This window comes from Nomascus leucogenys, chromosome 14, assembly GCF_006542625.1.
Source record: "Nomascus leucogenys isolate Asia chromosome 14, Asia_NLE_v1, whole genome shotgun sequence".
In the NCBI taxonomy this organism is placed as follows: Eukaryota; Metazoa; Chordata; class Mammalia; order Primates; family Hylobatidae; genus Nomascus; species Nomascus leucogenys.
Window position 1 is genome coordinate 39,499,081 of NC_044394.1, and position 20,400 is coordinate 39,519,480.

The window sequence follows — 20,400 nt, forward strand, 5'->3', positions numbered from 1 at the left end:
TTACTCACTGTGTGTCCTTGGCAAGTCCTGTAAGGGAGGCACACTATAGGACGTCCCCTGTGGGGCTGGCATGCAGATTGAATAGGATACATGGCTGCACTCACCCCAGCACCTGGCGTGCAGCAAGCCCTGTGCCAGTGTCGGCTGACGTCACTGTGCTGTGGGTGTCATCAGAGCCTGCATGCCACAGTCAGTGCAGTGGCACAGGGCCTGCATGCCACAGTTAAGGAGATTGTAGGCCCTTGGGGAGACAGTGGCAGAATAAGGGAGCCATTGCCAGACACTGGACCAAGGCCCTCACAGAACCCAAGGGAGGGCAGGAGCATCCCTTGCTCACCGATGGGGACTCTCACCCTTAGGGAAGTTGGGGACTTGCCTGAGCTCACACAGCTGGGAAACAGTGAAGCCTGGATTTGCCTTCTAACTTTTTATTTTCAAAAATATGCAACATACACTAAACTAGAACCGTTTAATGACCCCTGCACCACGATACCCAATGCCCAGCTTCAAGAATTCTCTCACAATATGTCATTCTTGTTCCATCTGTCTTCTGCCCCTTCTCCGCCTCTTCCCCTTCACTCCTGTCTGCTTCCTTTCACTAGAGTGTTTTAAAGCAAATCCAGACATCAAATTTCATCAGTAAATATCTCACATACATATGAAATGCAAAATGTATCTCTAACAAGTAAGGACTTTTTTTTTTCTTGAGACGGAGTCTCGGTCTGTCGCCCAGGCTGGAGTGCAGTGGCACGATCTCAGCTCACTGCAACCTCGTCTCCTGGGTTCAAGCGATTCTCCTGCCTCAGCCTCCTGAGTAGCTAAGAGTACAGGCACATGCCACCATGCTCGGCCAATTTTTGTATTTTTAGTAGAGACGGGGTTTCACCATGTTGGCCAGGATGGTCTCGATCTCCCAACCTCATGATCCACCCGCCTCGGCCTGCCAAAGTGCTGGAATTACAGGTGTGAGCCACTACGCCTGGCCATAAGTAAGGACTTTTAATAATATAATACATTAAACATTCAGCAAAATTAATAATTTCATTTTAAAATAGCCTTACAGGCCAGACGTGGTGGTTCAGCCTGTAATCCCAGCACTTTGAGAGGCCACGGCTAGTGAATCACCTGAGGTCAGGAGTTTGAGACCAGCCCTGCCAACATGGTGAAACCCCGTCTCTACTAAAAATACGAAAATTGGCTAGGCATAGTGGCGCACACCTGTAATCGCAGCTACTCAGGAGGCTGAGGCAAGAGAATTGCTTGATTCTGGGAGGCAGAGGTTGCAGTGAGCTGAGACTGTGCCACACACTCCAGCCTGGGTGACAGAGCGAGACTCCATCTCAAAAAATAAAATAAAATAAAATAAAATAGCCTTATAGAGGAATAACCAACTTACAACAAAGTGCACCTATATGAAACATACAATTTGAGTTGTCTCTTTTAGAGATGGGGTCTTGCTCTGTCACCCAGGCTGGAGTGCATTCGTACTGCAGTGTCGAACTCCTGGGCTCAAGTGATCCTCCCACCTCAGCCTTCAGAGTAGCTGGGACTACAGGCATGTGCCACTGCACTGGCTAATGTTTTTATTTTTGTAGAGATGGGGGTCTCACCATCTGGCCCAGTCTTGTCTCAAACTCCTGGGTTCAAGCAGTCCTCCTGCCTTGGCCTCCCAAAGTCCCAGAGTGCTGGGATTACCGGCGAGAGCCACTGTGCCCCGCCTACAATTTGAGTTTTGACGTGTTTCTACAGCCAGGAGGCATGTACTCAGGTAAGACTGTGAACATATCCATTCCCACTTTTGAGATCCCCCCAGCCCCTCTTGCCCTTTCTAACCCAGGCTGCTGCTGATCTGTTTTCTGTCACTGGACATTAGTTTGCATTTTCAGGAATTTTATGAAAATGGAATCATACAGTATACCCTATGTTTGTCTGGCTTCTTTCACTCATCATAGTTATTTTGTGGGTAATGGATGCTCTTACATGGACTGGTAGTTCCTTTTTAGTGCTGAGTAGTATTCCATTGTATCCATTCACCGTAGTTTGTTTACTCATTCACTGGTTGATGGACATTTGGATTGTCTCCAGGTTTTGACTATTACAAGTAAAGCTACTGTAAACATCCATGTTCAAGTCTGCCTGGATAGCTGCTTTCATCTTTCTTAAGTAAATACTAGGAGTGGAATGGCTGCGTCATGTGGTGGTAGGTGTGTGTGTAACGCTTCAAGAGACTGCCAAACTGGGCTGGATGCAGTGGCTTATGTCTGTAATCCTTTGGGAGGCTGAGGTGAGTGGATCACCTGAGGTCAGGAGTTCAAGGCCAGCCTAGCCAACATGTTGAAACCCCTATCTCTACTAAAAATACAAAAATTAGCCAGGTACGGTGGCATGCGCCTGTAATCCCAGCTACTTGGGAGGCTGAGGCAGGAGAATTGCCAGAACCTGGGAGGCGGAGGTTGCAGTGAGCCAAGATCACACCACTGCACTCCAGCCTGGGCAACAGAGCAAGACTCTGTCTCAAAAAAAAAAAAAAAAAAAAAAGAGAGACACTGCCAAATTGCCTTCAGAAGTGATTGTGCCATTCTGCATTCTGACTAGCAAGGAGTGAGCATTCTAATTGCTCTGCTTCTCTCCAACCCTCTTTACTTTTAGTGATTTTGTAAGAAGTCTTTATATATTCTATACAATCCTTTATCAGATAAATAATTTACAAATATGTTCACCCATTCTGTGGGTTGTCTTTGTATTTTCATGATAGAATCCTTTGAAGTACAAAAGTCTAAATATTTGATAAAGCCAGTTTATTTTTCTTTCATTGCTTGTGCATTTGGTGTCGCATCTGAGAAACCATTGCTAAATCCAAGGTCATGAAGATTTATACCTATGTTTTCTTCTAAGAGTTTTATAGTTTTAGCTCTTACATTTAGGTCTTTGATCCATTTTGAGTTAGTTTTTGTATATGATGTGAGGCTGAGAGTCCACCTTCATTCTTTTGCATGTGAATATCCTGTTGTCCTTGTGCTATTTGTTGAAAAGACTATTCTTTCCACATTCATTTGTTTTGGCAGCCTTGTTGGAAATCACTTGCCATGTATGTGGAAGTTTATTTCTGGGCTCTCTATGCTATTCCATTGGTCTATGTCTATCCCTATGTCAGTGCCACACTGTCTTGATTACTGTTGCATTGTGGCAAGTTTGAAATCAGGAAGTGTGAGTCCTCCAACTTTGGTTTTTTGTTTTTTTGTGTTTTTTTGAGACGGAGCCTCACTCTGTCACCCAGGCTGGAGCGCAATAGCACGATCTCGGCTCACTGCAACCTCTGCCTCCCGAGTTCAAACAATTCTCCTGCCTCAGCCTTACAAGTAGCTGGGATTACATGTGCCCACCACCACTCCTGGCTAATTTTTGTATTTTCAGTAGAGATGGGTTTTGCCATGTTGGCCAGGCTGGTCTTGAACTCCTGATCTCAGGTGATATGCCCCCCTTGGCCTCCCAAAGTGCTGGGATTATAGGCATGAGCCACTGAGCCTGGCCTTTTTTTTTAAAAAAGATTGTTTTGGATATTTTATGACCCTTAAATATGCATATGGACGTTAGAATCAGCTTGTCAGTTTTACAAAGAAGTCAGCTGAGATTCTGATTGTGATTGCATTGAATCTCTAGATCAGTTTGGAGAGTATTGCCATCTTAACCAGTGTGTAATCCATGAACATGGGATGTCTGTCCATTTATTTAGATCTTTTGTTTCTTTGAACAATGTTTCATTTTCAGAGAGTAAGTTTTGTACTTTTGTTATATTTATTCTTAAGTATTTTACTCCTTTAAATGCTATAGTAAATGGAATTGTTTTCTTGATTCCTACTTTCAGACTTTTTATTGCAAGTGTGTAGAAATACAATCATATCTTGTATCCTTGCTAAACTCATTTATTAGCTTGAATTTTTTTAGTGGATTCCTTAGGATTTTTTAATGTATGAGATTATGTCATCTGTGGATAGAGTTAGTTTTACATATTTCTTTTCAATCTGAATGCCTTTATTTCATTTTCTTGCCCAATTGTCCTGGCTAAAACCTCTAGTACAAAGTTGAATTGCAGTGGTAAGAGTGAACGTCCTTTCATTGTCTTGTTGCTGAGTTTAGGGGGAAGGCATCCAGTCTTTCACCATTAAGTATGATGTTAGCTCTGGGTTTTTCTGCCCGTTGAAAAAAATTGAGTTTTTTGTTTTCTTATTATCAAGTTCTAAGAGTTCTGTATATATTTTTGATATAAGTCCTTCAAGAAGTACGTGCTTTGCCAATATTTTCTGCCAGTCTGTGGCTGATCCTTTCATTCTATCAAGAATGTCTTTTGAAGAGAAGAAGGTTTAAAAGTTTGATGAATTTCAAGTTATCACGTTTTCTTTTATGAATCATGCTTTTCATATTGTGCCTAAGAAATCATCATATAATCTAAGATCATAAAGATTCTCTCTAGTCTATTTTCTTCTAAAAGTTTTAGAAGGCTTTATATATTTAGACTGATATATTTATATATAGATTTACGTTTATATTTCTATTTATAGTCCATCTTGAATGCATTTTTATATTTTTTCTGAGTTATGGATTGAAGTTCACTTTTTTTTTTTTTTTTTGCATATGATAGCCAATTGTTCCAGTGGCATCTGTGGAAAGACTGTCCTTTCTCTACTGAATTGCCTTAGCACTTTGTCAGATATCTCAAAATCTGGTTGTGTTAGTTCCACTTTGTCCTTTTATTTCAGAGTTGTCTTGAGCATTCTAAGTTTTTTATATTTTCATATCCATCTATTTGTGGTTTCCATCTGATTTTTGACATAGATGATTATTGTTGTCTGTGAATAAACACAATCCTGCTGAGACAGACTGAGACCCTGTCTCATAAAAAAGAAAAAAAAAACATTTCAGAATAATGCGTTAGTGTCCTAGCAACCTCAGCATGTCCGCCTTTAGCCAGCTGGGGACCCTTCAAGTGTTTCTTAGTGTTCTTCTGGCATTTCCACCTCGTCTTTCATATCTTTCAGTCTCAGGTTCAACATCTTCTGTTCCCAGAGTAGACTGGAATCGGCCTTTTAACCAAGGAGTTCTGGTTATTTTTAGTGGAAAATGATATTTGGAGACCACAGTTTGAATGCTAGGGTGCTCACTGTTCTAGACCTCTCTAGGAAAAATGATTTTTTTTTTTTTTTTTTTGAGACGAAGTCTCACTCTGTCGCTCAGGCTGGAATGCAGTGGCACCATCTCGGCTCACTGCAACCTCCGCCTCCTGGGTTCAAGCAATTCTCCTGCCTCAGCCTCCTGAGTAGCTGGGATTATAGGCACCTGCCACTACGCCTGGCCAATTTTTTGTAATGGAAAAATGAATTTTTTAGAAATAGAAATAAATAATGAATTCATACCAATATTTCCATTTCAAAAGTTTTTGTTCAACCTTCTAATTTCATTTTTGTACCACTTTTCTCTTATAGGAAGCTTGGATCCTAAATACAGTAACATAATTAATGTGTATATAGTCAAAATAATAATAATATCTGTATTATTAAATATTTTATCACCAACAATAGATTTACTTGATGCAGTCTAGAATCTTTCTGGTTCTTTTGTCCTCAGGCTGTGCGGCAGGAGGGAGGATTAGTCAAGATACTATATTTCAAAATCACTTGAAACTTCTTATCTGTGTTTTTAACAGGTTCATTGATTGAGTTTTTGGATTTCTAGTAGTTCCTTTGTTCTCGCTCTCTTTTTTTTTTTTTTTTGGAGACAGAGTCTCTCTGTCACCTAGGCTGGAGTGCAATGGTGCCATCTCAGCTCACTGCAACCTCCGCCTCCCGGGTTCAAGGGATTCTCCCACCTCAGCTTCCCAAGTAGCTGGAATTACAGGCACCTGCCATCATGCCCGGCTAATTTTTGTATTTTTGTAGAGACGGGGTTCCACCATGTTGGTCAAGCTAGTCTTGAACTCCTGACCTCAGGTGATCCGCCCGCCCCAGCCTCCCAAAGTGCTGGGATTACAGGTGTGAGCCACTGTGCCCGCCCTGTTCTTACTCTTAATTATGCAAAACATTTGCATGGTTCCATAATCAACAAAGGACATTTGTAAATGTCTGGCAAGTCTCCTCCCTCACCTGTAGGTAACAATTTTGATCAGTTTTGGGTTTGTCCTTCCCCTGTTTCTTTTTGAAAATGTAAGCAACTGCTGTGTGTGTATCTCCCCCCAGCCCCTCTTCATTTTCTTATACAACAGTTTGGGTGCACCTTCCTCTGCACTTGCTTTTTTACTTAATGAATATATCCTGGAGCCGGGGAGCAAAGCGGAGTGAAGAGGTTGAGCATGAGCACTGAGGCTGGGGGAAGCAAGCGTCCCCCGCTGTGCCATGGCCCCTCGGGTGTGAAGCTGGGTCACGCCGCTTTGCTGGGGCCTCGGGTGCGGGTTGTCTGCAAGCGGGCAGCTGGTGCTGAGACCTGCTCTCTGGCACTGCAGTGAAAAGTGTGCCCACCGCAGGGCGAGAGCTTGGGTGTACCTTGGACAGGGATTGATTCACTGGACTAGCTGGTGGTGTGGGCAGGTCTGTTGACCTATTGGAGACAATAACTGTTGGAGCCCTCGGGCAGGCTCTGTCACGTGGAAGGGCAGTTGAGCCATGTGCTGTGGGACGCTTTGGATGCTGCCCTGAGCTGCCACTGGTCCTATGTCCTGGAGAGGCCCTGGCCCAGGTTCAGCGGCACTGGCCAGAGTGGCATAGATCTGAAAGGAGCCAGGGCTGTGCACACCTGGCAGGGCAGGTGGAGCTGGGTGTTGGGAAGGGCAGGTGTGATCCAGGTCACCGGGCTGGCTGGGCCTAGCATGTGCAGAGCAGAGGTGGCTGACGTGGTGTGACCTGGGAGAGCCACCTGTTTATACACGCACTTGCTCGCTGGCCCAAGGCCTGCCTAGCTGGCAGTGACTGGGTCCTGTGCTGGGCTCTGCTGAGCTCCCCCCCGCACACCCCATCCACCATGAGCCCTGGTGAGAAGGGAGAGGGGTCCAGGCCCTGCTGGGATGCACGGTGTGGACAGCACTTGGCGTGCACATGAGGCTTATGTGACGGTATCACAGTGACCTTGATCTGGGGGCTGGGGAGGAAACGCCTCGATGGGCTGTCCTCATGCCGCTGGGCCTGGGCCATCGGGGCTGGCCTAGGGGATGCCCGGTGGGCTTGGCAGCCTCAGCCATCCTTGTCAACTCCAGTGGGACTGAGGGATCCCGGATCCCGCCTCCTGATGCCAGTGGAGCCCCGAGTTTCTGTTCGGAAGGCCAATGGAGGGCTGGGCTCCGCCGCCTCTGAGGTCCCTGACCTCTCATAGGAGCCTGTGGTTCTGGGGGGCCAGGGTGGGATGAGGGAGAGACAGGAGTCATGGGCAGGCTCCCTGCTGCCCTGGGGACCTCTCACTCAGACATTTGTATGTCACCTACAGGTACCCTGGGGGCCTTAGGGCCCCTCCTCTCTTCATGGAGCCCAGCTAGTGGCCCCCTCCCTTCCTGGCTCCCTGCAGGGCGAGGGAAAGAGGAGAGAAGAGAAGGCCTCAGAGCGCTGATGCATCCATCATTCCACACAGACCCGTGCTTGTTGAGCGCCTCCTCGGGTGGTAGCTCCTCGCGGGATTCAGCATAGCGCAGGCAGAGGCAGACGCAGTGTGAACTGTTAGGCCACAGCCACATCTTGCTGGGCCCGCGAGGCAGGAGTTCAGGAGTGAGAAGGCACTGGCTGCAGCTCCTGGGGCTGGAAAGGGGGCCAGTCAGGCAGGCAGAGGGGGGGATCCAGCTGTATAAGTGAGGTGGGGGCGGTTCGGGAGGTAAAAGCAGGAAGGCAGAAGGAAGCTTAGAGCTCATGAGCCCCTCTGTGCTGGCACATGGCCCACATCCTCTGAACGAAAGGGACGGGCTCCTTTAGTGGTTCTGTGGGCCCTTGGCAAAGCTCATGGAAACACCCGCTCCTCCCCAGCATTCATTACCAATGTGAAGCACCAGCCCTTTGCTTGGGGCATTCTAGACCCCCAGGTGCCCAGGCTGGGAGCCCTGGGCCAGGTGGTGGGGGGTCCTGGCTGTGGAATCCAGATGGGACCTACCACTGCAGCTGGGTATTAGGCAGATTTAGCCAGGGAAGGACAAGGTGGGAGAGGAGGAGCTTCTGAGAGTCCGTCAAGGGCTGGCCGCAGAGGGAGAGGCCTGGCAGCTGGCGAGCCCAGTGTGGCACAGGTCTGTCTGCCTGTCCTCTCCCTGGGGACACTGCTTCACAACAGACTTTCTTCATCAGCTTTGCCCAGGCCTGTCAGGCCAATAGCGTGGACTTAGCCTCTTGACTCTCACCCTTTTGCCCACTCCAAAACAAAACAAACAGCAGCATTGCCATGCGCCCACGCGCCTGGTATAGACATTGCTCCAGGCATTTCATGGGCAGGAATTCGCTTAATCCGCACAGCAACTCTGTGACGCAGTCGAGAGAATTATTAGCTCCATTTTACAGATCAGTAAACAGGCAGAGAGAAGGGAAATAACCTGCCCAAGCTGCAAGTAGAGAAGCCGGTGTTTGAGCCCAGAACCCGGCGCTGGGAGCCGCGAGCTGCCCTCCTGGGCACTGGGGTGGACACTCACCCATCAGTCCTTCAACGAGTGTGAAGGAGCCATGTCTCACTTCAAAGAGGGATTAAAAAACTCTACCCTTGCCGGGCACGGTGGCTCACTCCTGTAATCCCAGCACTTTGAGAGGCCGAGGCGGACGGATCACCTGAGGTTGGGAGTTCGAGACCAGCCTAACCAACATGGAGAAACCCCATCTCTACTAAAAATACAAAATTAGCCGGACATGGTGGCGCATGCGTGTAATCCCAGCTACTCGGGAGGCTGAGGCAGGAGAATCGCCTGAACCCGGGAGGCAGAGGTTGTGGTGAGCCGAGATTGCGCCATTGCACTCCAGGCTGGGCAACAAGAGCGAAACTCCATCTAAAAACAAAAACAAAAATAAAAAACTAGACTTTCTGCGGCTGCACTTCAAGGACGCGTAGGAAATTTGAGAGACCAATAGGAAGTCTCTAGGAAAGGGTCTTGTCCCCAGAAGGGGGTCATGCTTCTTGGGCCCTTACTGCATAGCTGGGCTGGCGGAGGCCTTGTGGGGTGGAAGGCTGTGCTCATTGCCAAGATTTGGGAAGCCTTGGCTTTTATGTGAAAAACGCTGAGTGTTTAATTGTTGATCCAAATATTTTAAACATGCTGTGAGTTTGACCAGAACACATCTTGGGCTGCCAGTTACAACCTCTGAGTCCAAGGACACCAAGAATAGTGCCCTGGAAAGGGCAGGGAAGAAGCATGGGTCCTGGCATGGAGACAGAGGCCGGAGCTGCCACCTCAGGCCAGACGGGCACCATGGGCATGTGCATGGGCAGAGGCGGTTCCCATCTGAGTGGGACCCAGAAGGAAAACAGACACAGTCCCTGCTCTGAGCCATGGATGGGGGAGAGACGGGCGCTCTCACATGTCCTGGGCCTCATGCCAGGGCTGGGAGCCTTTCATCCCTCACCTGCTCTACCCCTCCTACCACGCTGGCTCGGGGATCAGGGTAGGGGGTACTGTCCATCCTGTTTTTCGTACTTTGCAGCTGACTCAGTTGAGGTAGCGGGCAGCTGAGTGGTTTGCCTATGAAGTGCTGTCGGCTTTTAGCGAACGTCAAGGCCAGGATGGTATCCCTGGGTCTTGACCCCATCCCTGTTTTCCTCCCACTCCACTTGCCTTGGGCCTGTCTCTTCTGCCCTAGGGTAGAGGCTGTGGGTAAGATTTGCAAAAAAAGAAAAGGAGCCGGCATTTGGGGAGGAGACCTGTGTGTTCCAGAGCTCAGCTGGGGACTCCTTGCCAGGGTGTGGGAGAGGCTGGGCTACTGAATGGAGCAAACACACACCCAGGGCCCGGTTGCATTAGGGTTCCAGGTCAACAGCACAGACTGTTTTAGGATTAAAAGCAGTCCCATGGGACAGCTTGCACCAAAACATGGTTTGTTTGTTTGTTGTTTGGTACGAAGTTTCGCTCTGTCACCCAGGCTGCAGTGCAGTGGCATGATCTCGTCTCACTGCAAGCTCTGCCTCCTGGGTTCAAGCGGTTCCCCTGCCTCAGCCTCCTGAGTAGCTGGGACTACAGGTGCACACCACTGCACCCAGCTAATTTTTTGTATTTTTTAATAGAGATGAGGTTTCACCATGTTGGCCTGGCTGGTCTCGACCTCCTGACTTCATGATCCTCCCGCCTCGGCCTCCCAAAGTGCTGGGATTACAGGCATAAGCCACTGCGCCTGGCCAGTTTGTTGTTTATCTGAAGCTTACATTTACCTGGAGGGTCCTGGCAGCCCCGGGGAGAGGAAATTTGAGCCAGGGGCACGGAGGGTTGGGCAAATGAATCCCCACTCTAGGATTCTGGAAATCTAGAAGACAGGCAAAAACCAGGAGCAGTGACAGCAGAGCGCTGGGCCATGCCGCTGCCCACTAAGGGCTCACATGCACGGCCCTGGAGGCGACTGCGTCTGGCACCCGCTCATTGTTGGATGAAACGAGCAGCTGGGCTCCCAGTGAGGACACAGTGGTGCTGCCAGGCAGGGAAGGAAGTTCTGGGAGTCCTGCTGGCTGCTGGTTTATCGATTGCCTGGGAATAACAGCCCCATCGAATACCAGTTCGCTGGGAGGCAAGGCGTGGTTTCCTCTTTTTCTTTCCCGCATGAGTTAGTCTTGCTCGATGCTTTTCTGTTGTCATTAGATTATTCTGCAAGATCATTTAGCATTGGCCCTTTCCGAGGCTAAGGGACAGGTGTGGCCTGGGTCTGTTGGGGGAGGGGGGCTGTATGGGAGGCTGAGGATGGCAGAGAAAGCCCTTGAAGGAAAGGTTTTTGTTGTTTTTGTTTTTGTTTTTTGAGATGGAGTCTTGCTCTGTTGCCAGGCTGGATTACAGTGGCGCGATCTCAGCTCACTGCAACCTCCGCCTCCCAGGTTCAAGCAATTCTTCTGCCTCAGCCTCCTGAGTAGCTGAACTACAGATGCGCACCACCACACCTGGTTAATTTTTGTATTTTTAATAGAGACAGGGTTTCACCGTGTTAGCCAGGATGGTCTGGATCTCTTGACTTCATGATCCACCTGCCTCAGCCTCCCAAAGTGCTGGGATTACAGGCGTAAGCCACCACACCCAACTGGAAAGGTATTTCTTTATCATTAGGGAAATGCAGACAAAAGCCACCTGACACCCACTCAGATGGCTACGAAATTTTTTTTTCTTTTCTTTGTTTTTGAGACAGGGTCTTGCTCTGTCTTCAGGCTGGGGTACAGTGGTGTGCCATCTTGGCTCACTGCAGCCTCGACCTTCTAGGCTCAGGCAATCTTCTGGCTAATTTAATTTAATTTTTTTTTTTTTTGGAGAGACAGGGTCTCACTATGTCTCCCAGGCTGGTCTTGAGCTCTTGAGCTCAAGCAATCCTCCTACCTCAGCCTCCAGAAGTGCTGGGATTAGAGGTGTAAGCCACCACGCCCAGTGTCCCCCACCCCTGAAGGCTATAATTTTTGAAAACGGAAAATAACTGGTGTTGGGGAGGATGTGGAGAAACTAGAATTTTCATGCGTTGCTGGTGGGGCTGGAAAATGGGGCAGCCACTGTAGCAAACAGTTTCACAGCTCTTCAATAAATAGATTTACCATGTGACCCAGCAATTCCACTCCTAGGTGTATACCTGAGAGCAGTGAAAACACACATCCACAAAACACTTGGGCACGATTGTTCCTAGCAAGTGCCCGAATGTTGCTTGGATTTGGCCTTGGTCACTGTGGACAGTGCTGCTAACGCAACCCAAGTGTCCATCAGCTGCTGAACCGGTGGACAAAATCTTTATATACTGGAGTTGTATTCAGCCGTAAGAGGGAATGAAGTGCATTTATGCACTGTGGCACGGACAAACCTTGAGAACGTTACATAAAGTCAAAGCAGCCAGACACAAAAGACCGTGTAGCGTGTGATTCAGTTTATATGAAACGTCCAGAATAGGCGCATCCATAGCGACAGAAAGCGATGAGTGGTTGCCAGGGGCTGGCAGAGGCGGGAGGGGGAGGACGGGGTTTCTACTTGGGGTGATTAAATGTTCTGGACTTAGACCGTGGTGATGGTTGCACAGCTAAAAACTACTTTGAATTTTATCTCAAAATTGGAACAAAACAAAACAAAGCAGGCTGTGGTCCTGGGCCCCCGCAGTGCTCTCTGCAGGCTGCTTCTCTTCTGCCCCCACCCCCACCCCACACATTCCCAGCAAGGTCACCGCAGCCCCCTCCTCACCCCTGCAGCGCACATTCCTTCCGCCTTTTGAGCTTCCCACAGAGTCAGCAGCGGCCACCTGCTGGGACCTGGACTAGGGCTTCCTTACCTTCTGGGAGAAAGGTTGAGGGGAAGGCCCGGGAGCTACCTCCTTCACCTCTCCTTCCTGTAAACTTTGGCGTGCCCCGCACCCCCCATCTGCTGCCTGCTAGCCTGCCACTGCCAAGGAGCTCTGAGGACAGGGGCCAGAGGACTCACTAGGGAGCCACCTCCTGGGAGTCAGTGGCCTTGAGGAAATCATGGCTAATCACTCTCCTGCCGCAACTGCTGGGAAAGGCAGGTCCACTTGGGAAGTGGAGCAGGCAGCAGTAATTGCTGGGGCTGGGGTGGAGGTAGGTGGCTGGGAGCAGGCCTCTGAGGCTCTTCTTGCTCTGGGCCCACAGGCAACTTGCTCACGGACCTAGAGCCCAGCCCCTGACCCCAGGCTGCATGCTTGTCTTTTTGCATCCTCCTTGCCCCCTCCCCTTCTCTCCGTTCCTTCCTCAGTGTGCTGGGCCAGGCCCGGCGATAACCAGCTCAGTACTGTGGAAACAGCAGACAGGCAGGAAGAGCTCCCTTCTCTCCACCGTTGGTGGCCAGATGTTGAGATTCCAGATGTGATTAGTTTGAAAAAAAAACAACAACAAAGTAAAAGGATTCTGAGGCTAAAAGTCACTGTTTGAAAGTCTGTGCCTTGAGAAGAGCACTTGGGCAGAGGGAGGAGGGTGAGGGGTTTTCTTTGGTTTGCTTTGTGCCTGTGATGGACACTTTGTGAGGCCCCCAGCGGGAATTTGGGCCTGTGCCCTGAAGGCTGTGTGCTCCTGCAGCCCTGGGCTCCTCTGGCAGTTCTGCTGGGGCCCTTTTAGAGTCTGTGGGACGCACTCAGCAGCTCCCAGGTAGGGCCTGAGCTCAGACCCCATGTGTCTCCCCAGGGACAGATCTTCTCGGCCAGACGTCTCTTTCTGCCTCTTGGTGGGTTCATGGCTGTGTCTACGGTTGAAGGGTTGTTTCCAGAAGGACCTTGTTGTCCGTCCAGATGAACTGAGCAAGTGTGAAAATCCCTGTGGAACTTGCTCTAGGGCAGATAATGTGCAACTGGGGTGCACGTGGTTGTTGCTCCTGTGTAGTTCTTTGGAAATGGGGGCTTTGGAGCCTGGGATGCAGAGAGAGGCATGCGCCCCCCACCCCCACGCTGGAGTCTCCCCAGGAAACATCTCGCTCTTGTTCTCTGCCCACGGTTTAGGTTGCACGATGGGAACACAAGACCCGCAAGCTGAGCAGGGCCTTCGGATCCCCCTACCTGGCCTGCTACACCCTGAGTGTCACCATCCTGCTCCTGAACTTCCTGCGCTCGCACTGGTAAGCACAGCTCTCTCACTGGGGAGCCACAACCCCTGGGCTAGCGGGAGGGCCGCTGCTGGTGGTACCTTGTCCCACCCCATGCGGGAGCCTTGCGTCTGAGCACGCAGGGGTTAGCTCTCAGAGCCACCTGCCACAGCAAGCCACCCTACCCCTCCCAGCCGTTTAGACTCTGGCCAGCAGAGGAGCCCCAGTGACCTCAGGAATGGGGATATGTGAATGGGGGACAAGGGACAATGCCTGGGTGGTCCCAAGTTCACATCCCAGCCTCTGCCATGTAGACAAGGCTGTTTTAGGAGTCTCCTCCAGGAAGCATCCAGTCAGAAGGTGGATACTGGCTCGGGAGCCCTCAGGGGTCAGGCCTGACCATCTCTCCAGGTTAGGCTTGAATCAGCATCAGAAAGCTTCTTTGAGGCTGGGTGCGGTGGTTCACACCTGTAATCCTAGCACTTTGGGAGGCTGAGGCGGGTGGATCACCTGAGGTCAGGAGTTCGAGACCAGCCTGGCCAACATGGTGAAACTCCGTCTCTACTAAAAATACAAAAATTAGCTGGGCGTGGTGGTGTGTGCCTGCAGTCCTAGCTACTCGGGAGGCTGAGGCAGGAAAATTGCTTGAACCCAGGAGGCGGAGGTTGCAGTGAGCTGAGATTGCACCAGTGCACTCCAGTCTGGGCGACAGAGCAAGACTCCGTCTCACATTTTTTTTTTTTTTAAAAGAAAGTTTCTTTGCCCATCTCTGGACTTGGGACAGGCACCTTCCTGCTGTCAAATGAAAAGGTCAGAGAAGAAGAACTGGAACTAGATGATGAGGCACAGCCCACTGCACTTGGGAGCGAATTTCTCTGCCCAGGCATCAGGCTAGACAAGGCCCACCTGCGTGGAATGTGATGGCTGCAGGCAACCTGGGGATGCAGGCTGTGCAGGGCAGCTGCCCCATCTCTGGGCCCCTGGTCTCACCACCCACAATACCCTGAGAATCATTGCACACGGCAGCTCATGGACTAAACATGGACCACGTGGTGCTTCAAAAAATGAGAAACTAGCTGCACCAGAGAATCCCCATTTTTGACTTGCTGAGACAGACCAGAGGCTCTGTGTGTGCCTGGCCACACCCCACATGGAGCGCACACTGGGGCTGAGGCACAGCTGCCCCTTTGGATGGGGTACGTGTAGCCTGGCTCTCCCCATTACCCATGGCCCCATCTCCCTTGGACCAGCCTGGCCTGCAGGCACCGGGTGCACACAGGAAGGGGCCTGTGAATGCTCCATGCCAGCACGTGCAGAGCTGGGGCAGGCCTGGCTGGTGGTCAGGCCCCTTGCACACTCACTGAGGGTGGCCTAGGCCTTCCCCCTCCGTGGCCAGGCACCCTTGCTGCCTTCCCGTCATTGTCATGGGCTTGGCCACAAGAATGTGGGTGAGCAGCGTGGTCAGGGTCCTACTGAGGTCAGCCTTCCGCACTGGACCCCTGGCTCCTGGCCTTTGCTTCTTGGCACTTTGGGCCAGGGCTGCCTGTTGTCTCTAGGCCTGGGTGGCTATCCCAGGGTCTTGGTCCTCAGAGGGGTGGGTCCCCTGGTGCCTGCCCTGGGTTGAATGATGTGAAAAGTCTTCCCCAGAGAGGGCTTTTCACCCCTCAGAGGACAAGGGGTTTGGCCCATGTCACCGCCTTGGGGCCTATGGGTCTGCACAGCCTACGTGCTCACAAGCTCCTAGGGTCTCCGGCCCCAGGGAGCATTTTCACATTTGTAGCCTCTGGGTAGAGAAGAGTCTGACTGTGCAGATGGAGGAAGTGAGGCTTGGCAAGAAGGAATGGTTGCCCGAGGTTTTACAGCTCAGGGAGCGCTGACCAGCATTGGAGAACAGGCAGCTTCCAGCTCGGCAGTGGCTTAGGGAGAAAAGATTCCATCCATTTAGGCCAGACGCACCTGGCAGGCACCCACACCACCCAGGCTGGGTTATGGGAGCATCAGGGGATGGGAGATGGGCCTCTTTCCTACCCATGCTGCCTCTTGGGCCACCGGCAGAGTGTCCCTCCTTACCCGGGATGGGGCCCTGGCTGCATTGGCAGGACAGTCAGGGGTCTGTGCCCTCCAGCCCCCAGGCATGCACACTCCCCAGTGGCCAGGAGGGAGGGGGCTGGAGCTGGCTGACTGGACGCTCGGAGCTCGGAGTCCCCCACAGGAGCAGCGAGGCTGAAGACAGGTGGAGGGCTGCAGAGGGTTGAGACTCAGCCCAGGGCTGGCACGCTGAGCTGTTCCACCACCCCTGCTCCCTAGAGCATGCTGGGACCACCATCAGGGCCGGCACAAAGCAGGAGGAGTGGGCTGCAGCCCACAGCACACACAGCTCCAGGGGCAGCTAGGCCAGGCCAGGTGAGTGCCCAGAAACACCAGCCAGTGCCACAAGGCAGCTGCCTTGATCAAGCCCCTGCTGCCGGCCCTGCCCCTGGTTGCTGCTCTGAGTCTCTGCTGAGTTCTGATTTCCTGCCCAATCTCATCTTGCACTAGAAACCCTGGAGGCTTCCTTGAGTGCTCCCCATCACCTCCCTGCTGGTCCAGCAGCACAGCCTGTGATCTACCTGACCCTGGAGGTCCGCCCCCGTCATCCACCCCTTTTCAAGGCAGAGAGTAGAGGGCCCTGGCAGGGGTCATCCTTCCTCCTCCAGGCCCCAGCCTAGTGCTGTGTGTACCTAGGAGACCAGGGGACAGGCCCACCCACAGCCCAGCTCCAGGCATAGACAGCAGCAAAGCACTGTCTGGTTTGTTCTTGGATCCTGGGCCCTGGGAGTCCTCCTGGGGTAGCTGGAGGAAGTCAGCTTCTTACAGATGGTGGCTCCCAGCCTTCCCTCCTCTCATATCAGTGTTGGCCTCACCTGGCGTCTGCCCAGCCAGCAGGGCCATGACTTTTGGTTGGACTGGCCACCCCTGGATTTTGGGGAAGAGAGAAAGGATGTCCTGGGCTGCTTTTTCTCCTCTCACCTTTTGCATTGAAAGGCAGAGGCGTGCCCTGGTCCTCACTCTCTCCCCCACTGTTCTTCCCCTCCAGGCCCCTGCCTGCACCCTGTCCTGCCATGCCCCTGGTGCACGCACTGCTGACCCATCCTTCCCGCCCACACCTGCCAGTGTGAGGCACGCAGGTGGCAGGTGCTGGAGCTGGACCGGGCTCTTGGGCCAGGCTCTGACAGGACCCTCAGGACCAGCTCCTGCACCCCCCACACCCCCATACCCTTTCCCATGCACGCATCACCTCAATGGCTGTCTAGAGGTGGGTATTCTTTTTTTGTGCAGTAAAATAAACATAACATAAAGTGTTATGAACCATTTTAAGCTTTACAATTCAGTGACATTTAGCAGCTTCCTGATGTTGTGCAGCCCTTCCTCCTGACTAGTTTCTGAGCTTTTTCTTCACCCTATATGCCTGGAGCAGTCACCTCCCACCCCCCAGCCCCTGGCAGCACTCGTCTGCTTTGTGTCCCCATGAGTGTGCCTGTTCTGGGCCTTTGGGGTGTGGCATCCTTTCTCCATGGGAGATGACAAGCTTTGTGGGGTCCAGGCTGTGCTCGAAAGCCTCTGTGCCCAGCATGAGTCGGGTGGTGGGCAGAGAACACAGGCACGTGCTTGAGCCAAGCCTGGGTCATGGACGGGATGTCCGAGAGGCCACCAGCAGCTGACCTGCCAGCAGGTCCCAGGGTAGAGTAGGCCACTGTGTTAGCAGGTCTGCACCAGCAGTGCATCCAGAGGTCAGGGGAGGCCCAGGGCAGGATGAGCCACTGCTATCTGGAAGCAGATGTGCTCCATCCAGTCCCGAGGCGGCCATTAGCACAGACCTGTTTGCTCTGGCTGTGGAGTGTGAATGGGGAGGAAGGCTGATGGGCTTAGGGGCACTTGTTGAAGTCCCTTGCCTGAGCTGCCCCCTGCACAACTGAACTTGGCCGGCCTTGGCTGGACTGCTACCCTCTGATGAGCCACAAGGCTGGTCTCGAGAAAGCCCACGGGGGCGGGCGAGGTGTGGATGGCCAGGCAGGGCTCGAATGGGCTTCACGAGACTGGGCTGCAGCCCTTCCTCCCGCCTGGCTGTGGGAGGAGACAGCCGAGCTTGTTAGGGCATCAGCGAGCTCCTGGTGTCGTTCACCAGTCATGGGATGGAACTGTATTCCAGTGCACATCGGAATTGCCTGGAGTCTCCCAGGGCTCCCTCTGGGTCTTCTGAGGGGAGAGGCTCCTGTGTGCTCTGGTGTGGCGGGCACAGCCAGGCTGAGAAGCTGCATCCTGGCCTCGGAGTGTGGCTGTCGATCAGGAATCTTCCTTGACCTGGAGGTGCTCCCAGGCTGGGCTAGGAGGCACCTGGAGGGGCAGGGTGGTCTCTGGAAGGTGGTCTGGGTGGGTAGGGTGCAGGCAGAGCCCTGGCTGAAGAAGCATTATGACCAAGACCTGGAGGAGTGAGCCGGCTCTTTAGATGGCTGGGTGGGGCCTGTGAGTCCGCGGAGAGGGCGGCCCCCACTCACAGGCTGGACAGCAGGGGCAGGGCAGGTGGGGACACACCTCAGCGCTCTGTATACTAGAGGCCATGGGGCAGGTACAACCCTGTGGGACACCAGACTCACCCCAGAGCCCCTCTCCCCCAGGGAAGTCTGTTTTCAAAAACTCCCTGATGATTCTGAGGCCAGGCCCTTGGGACTGTGGCCCTGGAGGAGGCTGGCACAGGTGGCCCTCTGTCCCGGTGACTACACGTCCTGGTCACTGCTGCATCCCAGTGCCTGGCCGGACCTGCTCCAGGATGTGGTCAGGACAGGCCGGGGGTCGAGCAGCTGCATGAAGGAGGGAGGGCATGGAGCCGATGGGACAGTTTGCTTCCGATGGAGCGATGGAGGGCTGGGCGTGTGCAGAGTTCCATGGCAGAAAAAAGCGACTCCTGCCGTCTTGGCAGAATAGGCCAGAATTTTTAAAGAGTCTGTGGACTGGGAAGCCAAGTGTATTAGTTTCCTTCTGCTGTGTAACAAATTCCCACACACTTAGTGGCTTAAACCACACAAACTTACTATGTGACAGTTTCTGTGTCCAGGAGGCTGGATGGGGGGGTGGAGTCTTTGCTCAGGGACTCCCCAGGCTGGAATCAAGGTGCCTGCTGAGTGTGAGCTCACCCGAGGCGTGGTCCTCCACGCTTTCGGGTTGCTGGCAGGACGCGGGTCCTTGAGGCCCAGCTCCTAGTGGCCTCCCCACAGCACAGCAGGCAGCTCTGTGGCTTTGGCTTTCGGTCTCTCTGGATTCTAGACCCTTTTGGAAAGGCCTACCCAGGGTCACCTCCCTTTTGATTAACTCAAGGCCAGCTGATTAGGACCTGAATTCTATTTGTGAAATCCCTTCACCAGAGTGATTCCCTCGGGGCAGGTGCCTGGGGTAGCCATTGGGCAGGGTCCATGCGGGCAGCTGGAGAGTAAGGGGTGGGGGGGCACTTAGGACAGGGAACCTGGCGTAGGCTTTCCTGGGCACGAGGGCCCCCAGCTGCTGGGAAGAAAAGAGGGAGAGGGGCTGCAGTTCAGCAAGAGTGGGGCCCAGGCCCTGGTAGACCAGGCCAGTCTGGCACCTGAGGGGCTGCGGCTGGGAAGGAGGGAAGAGGCACCCTCCCCATCCCCAAAGCACACACCGCCAGGAAGTTTGGAAGGAGAGTGGGTATCAGCCTGGGATTCCCAGGTGCTAGGGGTGCTGGGATACTGCTGCCTGTTGTCCTTGGCCTGCCCGTGAGGCTTGAGCCTGTCCCACTGTTTACAGGTCGTGAGGAGGCAGGAGAGCCATCTTGCCCCTCCTGCTTTCTACCATCTGCTTCCCTGTTTGTAAAACAAGACGGACTCTCTCTCAGCTATTGATGGGTTTTGGAAACACTTTGGAAAGGTGACATGTTATTAAAATGCTCAGAATTAGTGCAGCGTCAAAGCCCGAAATTCAAGCCCCTTGATGGTTTCGGGGGTTGCATAGATGAACATTTCTTTGTTTTAGTAGTTATATGCTTATTTTAATATGTCTTGGAAAAGAAATGACCCCATCAGATGACTCATTTCATGGCTAGCGTCGTGTAGCTGAGATGGAGTGGAAAGAGCGAGTCACTCCAAGCCTGGGGTGAAGGATGTGGAGTACACGGCACTCAGGCCACATGTGGATGTGGATGACGTTGCGGAGACACCCCAGGATGATCAAAGTCAGGGAAGTGTTTCTGGTCGGCTGCAGATAGAAACAGGACAGGCCTGTCCCAGGTGGGGCCGTGTGCCTGTGGCCTGGTATGTGGCCCAGGACTGCCGGCTGGGGACAGGGCAGGGACACTGAGGGCAGCGATGCCCCCTCCCCACCTCCACCCCAGGGTTTCCGGGATTTTATGGGAGCAGAGTGCAAACAGCCTCAAATCACATTAATGACTGAAGGTTCAATCCAGGTCTTAAAAATAGAACCCAAGGCAAATGAATGAGTCTCCGTTCCCCACCCCTAGTGCGGAATACTTCCAAGGGAAATTGCGTCTTGTATTACCTCATTCTGTTAGGGAGCTTGTGGTCACAGAGCTACTCATCCATCCACTAATTTTCCCTGTGGAATGGACGGACTGTGCTTTCCTGGCTTAATGGAGGAGCTAGAACACTGTGGATTGCCTAATTCGGGCCATGAGATTCCAGTAAACCTGGAATCTAGAATCA

At 52.3% G+C, this 20,400-nt stretch overlaps 1 protein-coding gene across 1 annotated transcript in view; it reads left to right on the forward strand.

Moving 5' to 3' along the window:
- PEMT (phosphatidylethanolamine N-methyltransferase) overlaps positions 1–20,400 on the forward strand; it is an 85,982-nt gene that overhangs the window by 55,529 nt on the left and 10,053 nt on the right. Inside the window, exon 3 of the mRNA XM_003279857.4 lies at positions 13,608–13,723. Within this exon, the coding sequence (XP_003279905.1) occupies positions 13,608–13,723 (116 nt within the window). The remainder of the gene's footprint in view (positions 1–13,607; positions 13,724–20,400) is intronic.